Below are 12,161 nucleotides of genomic sequence, written 5' to 3'. Positions count from 1 at the left end.
AAATCACATAACTATTTATTAAATTTGTATAATAATGTAATAAGGGCCACTGTCCTTGGTCACGAGATTCTCACTGAGCATTAGCATCAAGTGAAAAAACTCCGGACAAGAATTGTCTGCTTTCCTTGTTTTTGTACCCTTCTGTGCCTTTTTGTTTTGTGTGGTCACGGTTAAGCCACGTTAACATTATATATATATATTTTATAAAGATAATAAGATAAAAATAAATAATAATATAAAATATTAACGTGACTTAACCGTCATCATACAAACAAAACAGCACGGAAGGACACGGGAAAAAAGTGCAGACAATCCTTATCCACAACTCCAGCTCGTGGAAGATTCCAGTAGCAGTACACCATACATCCTAAATTCTAATAAATAATAAAGAAAATTAATGAAAAAAATATGAAAATTTTAAATTTTAATGAAAAAAATAAAATAAAATGTAAAGTATTAATTTTTTAATATAAAAATATAATTTATCGTAAAAATCATAGAGCTTCTCGTTAAAATTATTATAATAAAATCACCGACGAATGATCAGCATCTTGGTGGGAGTCAGCGCCGAAATAAAAAGGTAAATAATTGATATGCAAAATATCCACGACCCCCAACGAAGCTCCTTTGACTGTTTGGCTGAATACGCACAATCTCCACTGCACTGGAGCTCTTGGCTCCAGAGAGAGAGAGAGAGTGAGTGAGAGACAGTGAAGGTGGAGCTCATAGATCTTCGCGTGCTCCGTTGAAATCCTAGTGTCCTACCATGGAAGATTTCAGATCCAAATCGTGCGGCCACGGAAGAACGGAGGTGGAGACCTACAATGGCGGCAGCGGGTCGGCGGGACCCGCTTCGTCGGGGATCAATGGGATGCAGGATCTCAGGTGCTACAGCGCGTCCTACGCGTCCTCAGTGCACCCGCAGCAGCAAACCCAGGCGGGAAGCAACGGCGAGAAGTTCAGGAAGGGGAAGTCGGCGAACGGTTCGGTGACGAAGAGCTGGAGCTTGAGCGATCCGGAGCTGCGGAGGAAGAAGAGGGTGGCGAGCTATAAGGTTTATACGGTGGAAGGGAAGCTCAAAGGGTCGCTCCGGAAGAGCTTCCGGTGGCTCAAGGAAACTTGTAATAGAGTCGTCTATGGGCGGTGATCATCATTTCTGAGTATAATATTATATAAATTTGGTAAGAGTTATTTATTTATTTTTGGTTGTTTAATTTCTGCTTGGTGTTCTTAATTTATAAGATTATAGTGTTCGTGTTGGAAATTATGAAGTTTTAATGTGATTTGTTGATGAATATTTGTATACTGTGGATTTTTTGGTAATCTGAAATCATATCAATGAAATTTAAGCCTTTTTTGCTGGTTCATATTATTGGGTGTAATTTTGTTTTTAGACACAACTCGGTCCGACTAAAAACGTTTTTAGTGAAAATATTTTTGAAACCGATTCTTAGTTATAATGCAAGTGACTCCTGAAAAACACTTGACCTGTCACGTGTTTATGTACTTCTTGCAAAAAATACTTCAAGTCCTTTTGGAATCCGAAAATATTTTCATTAAAAGCACTCTACGACATTTTAAAAGAACTTTCAAACTTAGGGTTTTAACTTCTCATAACCCTCAACGAATGGGTGTGAATGAGGCTTCGAAATATGAATTCAGGGCTCGGTGTTTGCCAATGTCATGCATTTCGAATGGTTTCCGGTTCCCTCGTGAATGCAAACCCCTTGCCAAAATTGTTGTTCTTGAGAAAGATTTCCGGGAAAGTCGCAAAGAAATGGCGATAGAAACGCAGACCGAGTTGTCGAGTGGCAATGCGGAGTTTTCTGGATAGATTTTCTCGTATCAATTGAGCTCAGTTTGTCCAATTAGGTTGTTATTAAGGTTTTTCGACGTTATGGAAGTGGCTGGTTCTCACTTAAGATCAAACAATAGAGTAGAGAAGATATCTCCTTTAGGGTGTCGGACCTCATTTGCTAGTTCTGTTTCATGCTGTCGGAAACTTTGAAGTTTATCGCTGTTGCTTTAGCGTGTTAGAGCAGTCGGGCTGAGGATAACGGTTGTACGGTTTAGCGATGAATGTTCCGTGATTCTGCAGAGGATGGCCATTCTCTCATTTGTGCGTTGATGCATTGAGTGTGTTTTGGGGGAAATGGAAGAGGGCAGGCAACGTTGAGGGTTAAAGATGGCTGGCTTTCTGTTGTCATTGAGCTTTTGTAGAGTTTCCGTTTCGAGTTTTGGTAACGAGGCTGGTTAACGTGAGTAGTTTTCGGTATGAGAAATCCTGCTAAATCCGAAAAGGTAGAAGGCAAACGGCTTGGAGATGAGAGAAAACTATCATCGGTTGCGTACCCGTAGCTCTCTATCTCTCGATGTGGTATTCATCTCGTGACATGTAAGTTCTTCGCCTTCGGGAGACCCAAGTTCTCACAACGCAAGCATTAGAACCGATGCGTAAAATTTGGTCAGGCTCTGTCATGCATCGTGCAACCCTACTTAATAGATGTCTCTCCTTCCTGGCCTCGGAATTCCGCCGAGTTACTTTAGATTTGGGAGCAAAATGAAACATGCAGCTTCTAACCGTTCTTGAACAATTTGGTTAAACACACAAATAAGGGAGGGGAACATTTCTGTTTGAACAATTCTGTTATTTTTCTTTGGAAAACGAAAATTTACATTGTTCGTCACGCAAATGAATGTATCGTGTTAAAAGCACAAGTTAAAACAACAAACACTCGCAGCTCTCTTGCATATGGGGAAACAACGGAGTTCAAACGAAATCGCCTCCCTCGTACGGAGTCTCTCACCTTCGACGTATATTAAAACAGCCCAAGGCAAAACCATCGAATTTCGATTTACGGTAACCTGCAAGGGTCGGCATCGCTAATAATGAACCCTCTCTTCATTGTCTAAATGCAGACCTTCGATGCCTTTAAGGGTAGTCTCGTAGTTCCTAGTCTGAGATGTATGTCTCCGGGTGGGGTCCGATGACTCGACTGGTGAACTTCTTCGGCCACTTGAAATTCTGTGTCCTCCAGGGCTAGCATCGGTTGTTCGAGGGCGAATGTCAGACTCACTTCCGCCAAATGCATCACGGCTGCTAGAAACAGCAACTCTCCTTGATGATCCGGCTGACCGGCCAAACATGTTGCTATTTGACGTCTGCAAGGCCCAAGCATGCACATGAGATTTTTGTCGCAAGGCATTTAACACAGAATTATTCCTGTTGATACAACCCCGCAGAAATGATTTCATTTCATAAAATAATGCATTCCAAACAACTCACCTCTCTGGTTAATGAAGCATCATTCGCAATTGGATTCTTCTGCCTCGAAAGGCTCATGGAATTGAGAGCCGGTCCAGGTATTCTCCGCCGAGAGGAATCCAATGATGTTAGACCAGTTGGCCGCCCGTCTACCTCACCTACAAGGAAGCCGTGAAGCAGAATGTTATAAAATCCAAACCTAATAATATGGGAGAAATGACACCCAGATATCGGAAAACCTTTAGTAATAAGTTACAGCCCTCGAAAGTAAACAAAGAATTCCTTAAATTTATATATTAACATACAGACAGAAGTCATAAAATAAGCAAATAGGAGAAAAATGCATGTGGTAATCTAAAACACCACCATCCTCTAGCTGCAACGAATAGACTTATCGTAAGAATGCTGTTTAAATTCATCTAGACCAATCCTAAACAACGTACCTGTCAGTCTGTCCGCATTAACAGCAGCATGGGGCATCCCAGAACTTGTTCCAGCACCAGCAAGGGCACGGGTTGGAGGAACAGCCAGCTGTGATTGCTGATACTTCAAAATTGTCCAGTCAAACACATAATCAAACTGAAAGCCTGAAGCAAAACCCAATGGATACAATCAGTGTAAATAGAATGCCCACTGTAATGTGGAAATCCGCTAATAATGCTCATTGTAATGAGAATAGAATTCAAACCTTCACGAATAAAGACATCCCGGAATATTTTTTTTAAATAAACATAGTCTGGCTTATCATCGAACCGTAGAGAGCGACAGTAATGGAAATACGAAGCAAACTCTGTCGGATAACCCCGACATAACGCCTGCGAAATCATTAATTCTCTAGTCACAAAATGCGAGACATGAGGCCTGAATTGTATACAACCACAATAACATTCACAAGCATCATACCTCAATTGAAGTAGAAACCTTTTTTTCACTAATTCTCTCATACTTCTGCTTCTTAGTTCCCGCTTTTAGTCCCTGCCAAGGAAGACTAAAGGCAAAAACAATTATTAAACAAAACACCAACAGACAGCACTACAACAACAAAAATAGGGTCTTCAGAAATAATCACCTTCCTCTAAGGAAATACATAAGGACATAACCAAGAGATTCTAAATCATCCCTCCGGCTTTGCTCTATAAAGCGCAGAATAGCATAAAAGAAATTCTAAATCAATGTCAACAAACCAGATAGTAGATTTAGCTGGAACAAAAGTACATAATAGGAATAGAAAAGGTAAAAAGAAAGACTAAACGTCTAAAACATACCAATTCCAAGGTGAGTGTTCATGCTTGCATATCTTGCAGTTCCAGTCAAATTCTTGTTTTCCCTGCAGCATTCATGCCCATGTACAGTTACATCATTAACCACATATCTCGTAGTTAGAGTCCTTTTCTTGTTTATCTTATGCTACATTTCTCTAAAATCATATTCGACGACCATATTAGGGAACACAGAAAAACACTAATCAATCTCACCTATAAGGAATATGCTGACGGGTTGTACTATCTCTGTATTTCTTAGCCAGACCAAAGTCTATCATGTACACCTGCATGTAGTGAAAAATCAACTACCGTATTAATATAGACTCATTGGCATATGAAACATAAACCTACACAACTATGTACACCAAATCAAGATAGAAAACCTGATTTGCACGCCTTCCCAAGCCCATAAGAAAATTGTCTGGCTTGATATCTCGATGTAGAAATGACTTACTGTGAACAAATTCAACACGACTGATCTGAAATAAATGTCAAGCACGGCAAAAGTCAGTATCTCCCACATAAATATCTAAAACCAATACGATGATGTGCAATTGTGCAAAGGCTCACACCTACCATTTGATCAGCCAGCATAAGAACGGTCTTCAAAGAAAGTTTCCTACTGCAGAAGTTAAATAAGTCTTCAAGACTAGGGCCCAGTAAATCCATAACCAAAACGTTATAGTCTCCTTCAACTCCAAACCACCTCACATTTGGAATCCCAGCTGCAAAAACCAAATTTAGAAATCAGAAAACTTACTGCAAAAACTTGCACCAGAAACAGCTGATGAACTATCAAATGCAGCAGTTTCACTTACTTCCTCCTGCTAGGATCCTGTATAACTTGGATTCGTACAGCAGCTGAGGGTGTTTTGTCTTCACATTTTCCTAAGTATCAGAAACAGCATGACAATTAGCTTCATAACACACAAATATTCATCACGCTAAAAACAGTTCAAAAAGGAAACTTCAACACGAACACCAAAACTTGAAGACCTCACTATTTACAAGAAAATACGATCTTCCTAAGATTAGTTTCTAGATGCTTATCAATCAATCAAACCAATACATTGCTCGGAACTACGCCCATAAAGAGGAAATAACCTGAAACACAAGCTCCTAGCAGTAATAGCATCAACATAACCGGGAAAATCAATTGATCTAAGGACAAGTCGTTCCACAAACCTTTGATTCCTCAGCATTACTAACGCAAAGTGAAAGCCGAAGCAAAAAAACCAGACCATGAACTTAAAGAATCGTTCTTACAAATTCGCAGACCACGGATTAGACTTAAATTAACACATAACTAAAAAACTAGCAAATGGGCATCAAAATCAACCAAAAATAAATTAAAAAGTCAAAACTTCGTAGCTGAATTGGAACAACAACGCCACTCACAAGCTTAATCGCGACCTCTTCGTTCGTCTGAATATTTGTACCTGCAAAAAAAAAAAAAAAATTCAAATCCACAATTAACCACCTCCCTACATACATAAATATACATAACTACATATAAATCCACAATTAACAGGAAGATTAAAGAAGCAACAAACCCAGATAGATCTCTCCGAACGAGCCGCTGCCGATCTTCCGGCCGAGCCGAAACTTATTCCCAACGCGAGGTTCCATATCTTCCAGAGCAGCCCAAATCAATTGAAATCGAAACCCTAACCCTAAAATTACAAAAACTAAAAAAAAAATCGAAGAGAAATTGGAAGATTATTCCAAAAAATCAAAACAAAAACAACGACGACGACCCCGCAGGTGCATCAGCAGAAGGCAGTCGGCCGACTCAACCGCAACGACTCCTGATTGTTCATCCAATAAAAGCAAAGCAAGAAGAAAAAAAAAATTATTACGCAAAAGCAAAGCAAAGCAAACAAATTTTGTACGGACAGCTATGCACCGGGGCCTCGGTGGCTTCTTTCTTGTTGGAGATCTAGGGTTAAGATTTTCTTTTTTTTATTCTGAATTATTATTTTTTATTTAATTTACTTTTGTTGGGTTAAAAGCACTTTTGGATTATAAATTACAGAAGGAGAACGGCAAAAGCAAAAGAGCAGAAGCAGGCTTGTTGGCCTATTGTTATCTATAGTCTATCGTATTCGTATCTATACCCACCACCACCTCCTTTTATCCTCTACACAGACACAGAAAAATACAACACGATATAATATATAAATATATCAAATTAACAAGAAGAATTGTTATATAATCACAAAAAAAAATACGACACGGCAAGAAACGTCACAACACAAAAGCATGAAGGGATACCACCATGTCAATGCATGGTAGCTTCCATCCTACCTTTCTACTTTTGATTCACTTGAAAGCTAATATTCGATAGATAGAAAATGCCTATTTTATTTTTTTTAATTTTTACATTCGAATTTTAAAAATAACGAGTTCACAATTAATTTATTTATCTGCTTCCAATAAATATATCATTACACACCAACAAAGTTCAGTAGATAGAAAACGTCTTTTTTGTATTTAACATGAGTAAAAGTGAGAATGCAAAAATGAAAATAGAAGCTTGAGAGCAATTTCTTTATTTAATTTTTTTTTTTTGGGAATATGATGTCACGTGACATTTTCGCAAAGCAGGAGAGATCCTGACACGTGGTCCAACTGTGTGTGATTTCAATCTGATCTTTTTAATTTCAAAAGACTGACAAACCCATGAAAAACGTGACACCCACTCCGTTTGCCGAGTCTTACATACTTTATTTTAGAAGTGTGATATCCACATATCATTTTTTATTTTTCTCACATCTTTTTAATTTTCGGCCGTCGAATCGGATGAATTAAAGAAAATCAAAGGACAAAAATTAACAAGAGGTATGAATGAAAGAAAAAATGGTGTGTGACCCCTTATTTTTTTCAAATCTGGATAATCTTTTTATTAGTATTACACAGTCCGAATTTATTAGGAAAAATGTACATCACTTTTAATTGGTAAGTGAGATCCTTCATATAAATGTCTTAAGTTTTTGTGAGATGCGTCACACGAAAACTAGTTTTATATTTAACTTATTTTCTTAAAAAGCTATGTTTTATGGAGTAGGATTCTCTCTCCTTTTATTCTGATCTTCTTTCTTCCTCTCTTTTCACATATTTTTTTTTGTCTTATTGTCTTTATAAAAAAATCAATATTAAAAATAACAACTATATGTGCAATAATTAGTCAAGTCTATACGCGTCAACTGTAAATAATAGAAAATAAAGAGTCAAACACTGTTTTACTGAAACCATTTTTTTTCTTATTTGGGAAATTAGTTTTTTTTTTTTAAGAAAACTAATTATAAAAGTTTGAAAGTTTTAAGTTTTAACTAAAATGACAAAAAGATGTTGTAAGTGAATAATAACAAAAGTTACTTTTTAGAGTAAAAATGCCCTTAAATTAAAAGTGAATAGTACCAAAAATGTTTGGTTAAGATTTCCTTCTTTAAATCCGACTTTTTGGAGGATGAAGAACATTTAGTACAAATGCGTAGGAGTAATTTCCAATTGCAATAATTTACAAATGCGTAGACTCCTAACTGTGTAAAGCTTCAAAAAAAAAAAATCAAGAACGAAAATGTTCAGTTTATGCATAGCAAGAGGTTGAAGTTTGAGATAGCTTGCGAAAATTCTAACATGTTCCGGTGTATCTTATATTCCAGAACATATACCGGAAAACCGCTTGAAATAGAGAAATATTTTCATGGAGTGAAGAAAGTAGAACCACATTTGCATCTCCATCCTTCAGGCTCGTAATTGGTATATTGAAGTCCAAAGTGGTCAGTGGTTCTGGGTGTCTGAACTGGAACACATGGCTCACAGCTTCCACATTTGTGCTCACAGTTGGGTGGCCTTGACCCCAGCCTACTCAGCCCTCTATACCTTCTTCCCCCCATGCCTTCCTCAACTCCCTAAAACACAAACCCTAGTTATCCATATACCAAAACACAAACCCTAATTATCCATATACCAAAACACAAACCATAATTATCCATATATATAATATATCCCGAGATATGGAGGGCAACAGTTCAAAGATGCACCTGTTTTGAGTCAAATGTAGCTCCTTGGGAATATGGGTTTTTCTCTGTTTGATTAGCTATAAGAAAAGGTATTTGGAATCAATTAGTACACATACAACTTTACGAAAACACAGGATTCTAACATAAACCGAAGATATATCTGGCACGTGATAAGAAATATAGAGATATGGTGATAAATTCCCGGAAACAGCCAAGAACCTCCCATGAGAAGTATAGTATCAGTAATTTAGTAGGTTGTTACCTTGTTGATGTGGAGCATCATAGGATGCAAAAGGCCTGCTAGTAACAGAAACCCAACACAGAAGAGTAGCAACTAGAATAATGCAGCATGTCTTTCTCTTCATTTTTGTTGGAAATATCCAAATGGCAATAGTGATGACCTGTTTTGTGGGAGGTGGGGGGGGGGGGGGACAAAATGCAAGCAAAGATATATATATATATATATATGGAGAGAGAGAGAGAGAGAGAGAGAGAGAGAGAGAGAGAGAGAGAGAGAGAGAGAGAGAGAGAGAGAGAGAGGTGAATATCTGTTCTGCCTTCTTGTCAAACAGAACCCTAAACCAAGAAACCAAATGACATCGACAAGATTAGAATATGGGTGTGGAGCAAAAAATAATCGAGAAAAATATGGAGGCAACACGTGAATTCTTAAGTTAAAAAGATAAAATTACCCTCGAGGCGCAACGGAACTCCCACACACGAGCAACGGACAATCACAACTCAATCAAAGTCAAAAGTGATCAAAATAGGTATTTATTCAAAACATATTTTATGCATCCTCATCAAATCCTCCCCACAAGATAACCTCCAAAATATTTATTCAAAATAGGATTAATTTCCTAATTGATTGCAAGATATTATTTTGACATAATATCTTGCAATTACACCCAAAAAACCACCAAATGTGGCCAGTTCCCATCTCTCCCAAAGGGGCCGGCCACACCCCTATAAATACCACCTCATTTCTCCAAAAACCTAAGTTCAACTCTTGCTAAATTCTCTAAATTTCTCTAAACATTTTTCCCTCAAATTCTAACTTTGGCATCAGAGGTTTTTCATCCAAAGCCCCCCATTTATCGTAAGCGCGTGAGGCTCTTGACTTTAACCTAAGGTGTTAATTGTTTTGTAGGTGCAATTTTGTCCAAGAAGAAGAATCCAAAAATTTGCATCCACAATGGGAATGCTCTTTCTTTTGACAACTCAATCAGTCCTAAACTCTGATCAATCAAAGGCCAAAAAAACCATAGAAAATGTGAAAACTGTCTGATTTATGTGAAGGTATGGGACCCTGTTCCTTTGGACGAGTTGGTCAAGGCCACAAGAATTTTCAATTGGAGAGATTTATTCGAAATCAGAACACTAAGATTACAGTCTTCCAAACAATCATGTTTTATTATATACAAACAGTAAATTAAAAAGGTACATGAAGTTTGAAGTTGGGGTCAGTTTTCAAACAAGAAGGGCAGATGGAGAACGCACAGTCCATCTGGCTGTGCACTCCAAGTCTGAATTTTCCAAAGATTTTATGGCGCGTTTACGTAATGGAAATAGGAGGAATTGAATTAAGGAGGAATTGAATTGAGAAGGAGTTGGAATGAGGAGAAGTCAGAATCGGATTCCTCTTGAAGCTATTTACTTAAATGTTCTGGAATCGGGATAGAATTCCATAAAGCTGTTTACTAATTTAGCAGAATCGAAATATAAACCAAATGATTACTAAAATGCCCTTGTCCCAAATCAAATATTTTATATACTTTAATGGGTTTATAAAGGATAGTTTTGGAAATAAAAAAAGTAAGTGAGGGCATAAAGGGAACAAAACTATCATTCCGATTACCCAAATAAGAAGGAATTGGATTACCACCTATATCTAGGGAATCCAATTCCACCACTACAAGGAATTGAATTCCAAAATTTGTGGGGGCCCCATTGCTTTTTTGATTCCACCATATTTAGTAAACACCGGAGTACTCCGTAATCGGAATTCAATTCCACGTTCTCATTCCGATTACGGATACGTAAACACGCCCTTAGTGGGTTGGGATTGATGCTTTTCTTGCAGAGTCTTAATGTTGTTGCAACTTATTCAATTTCCTGCGAGTAAACAGGACTTTACTAGTTCACATCAGAATCTCATTACTATTTATGGTAAAGTTTCTTGTTCATAGCTACACAAGCTTCATTAGTAAAAAAACTTACATATACTCAAGACTCCGTGAGCGTTGTAGGCAAAAGAGTGCAGTGGCAGATGCGTTAAGGAAAGTCCGGATAAGTGGCCGTCTTACCTTCGAGGACCATTCAAGTTTGGGTATGTGGTGAAGGAGAAGAGAGCAACGGCTACAGGTTCTCCATTGGTTTTTCTTGTATTAAGTATTAACAATGAAACTATCATATTTTCTAGAGTATGAAATCTCGTCGGGAACAAATTTAGTCTTTGTGGCTTCTAATGTATTTTTGGGTAAACATCTTATAATGTTGTTTGTACAAAGATTATGAATGAAAAGTTAGTAGTTTATTGTTTAATTTTTCAATGTTATTTCCATCAGAGCATTTTTATTGGGACTACTCGATGTTAGAATCATGTATCTGCCTCTACAGGTATGTACACTTTTTATGCCAACTAAGTTTCTTCGTAATTTTGGTAAATGAATTTTTCGGAGCTATATTCTTATGAAGTTCATCCAAATAGTGAAAACTAGAACAGGTCCACAAGTCACTTTAATTAGATGGAAAACGGAAAAATTTTAGCCTAACACTATTAAATATCTGACTTCGCCCTTGTACTTGCATAAAAACATAAATCTGATTTATGAATTTAGTGTATGAACGACGCATAATGTGTATTATGTGTATCACATATCAAGCAGGATTTGTAACTCAACTGGTTACTCGTAGATCCAAAGTTGTGGTCTTCCCCTACGACAATAATCCTACAGTATCGAGTTATAAACCCCGAAAACGAAGTCAAAGAGGACATTGCGAAAGAAAACTAGTAAATTGGCACATGCATGCAGATGCAGTCTCTAGAAACGCAGGCCTCAATACACACAGACAGAGACTGCATGCCGCTACCGCTACATATGAGCCCTACGGGCTACCATATATGGACCTGCCTGCATCGTATATAGAGGATGCATGACATATTGACATGTGGCGACAAAAGCCATTTCTTTTCCTTGCCGTACAATTTGGCACAAATATCTTATATCTGCAAATTTGACCCTACGAGCATCGGTAGCCAACCCAGTTCTTAACATCAACAGAAGAGAGAGAGAGGGGGGGGAGAGACACAGAGAGAGATGGCATGTATGACATGTCTTTTAGGTAGCTGGTTAGGGTGGTCCATGACTATATATGATACTGATGAGAGGCTGGAATTTGATTAAACCAATACGATGCACTGATTTAATTAGCCGACTAAATAGTAAATTAAAAAGGTACATGAAGTTTGAAGTAGGGATCAGTTTTCAAACAGGTAGGGCAGATGGAGAACACACAGTCCATCTGGCTGTGCCCTCCATAGTCTGAATTTTCCAAAGATTTTATTGGGTTGGGATTGATGCTTTTCTTGCAGAGTCTCAATGATGT

General features: G+C 37.8%; 1 protein-coding gene across 1 annotated transcript; it reads right to left on the bottom strand.

Moving 5' to 3' along the window:
* Window positions 1–2,627: 2,627 nt before the first annotated feature.
* On the bottom strand, window positions 2,628–6,845 carry LOC103418193 (casein kinase 1-like protein 1). The gene is made up of 13 exons (XM_029088693.2): window positions 6,081–6,845; window positions 5,926–5,966; window positions 5,346–5,415; window positions 5,104–5,252; window positions 4,911–5,006; window positions 4,741–4,811; window positions 4,531–4,592; window positions 4,335–4,398; window positions 4,169–4,253; window positions 3,954–4,080; window positions 3,709–3,852; window positions 3,287–3,423; window positions 2,628–3,162 (listed from the first exon to the last, which is right to left on the bottom strand). The coding sequence occupies exons 1-13, from the start codon at window positions 6,154–6,156 to the stop codon at window positions 2,884–2,886; spliced, it is 1,401 nt and encodes a 466-aa protein (XP_028944526.1). The 5' UTR covers window positions 6,157–6,845; the 3' UTR covers window positions 2,628–2,883.
* Between the last annotated feature and the right edge of the window lie 5,316 nt (window positions 6,846–12,161).

This window comes from Malus domestica, chromosome 02, assembly GCF_042453785.1.
Source record: "Malus domestica chromosome 02, GDT2T_hap1".
In the NCBI taxonomy this organism is placed as follows: Eukaryota; Viridiplantae; Streptophyta; class Magnoliopsida; order Rosales; family Rosaceae; genus Malus; species Malus domestica.
Note: the sequence above shows the minus strand (reverse complement) of the source record. Positions and strands in the feature narration are given on the sequence as shown.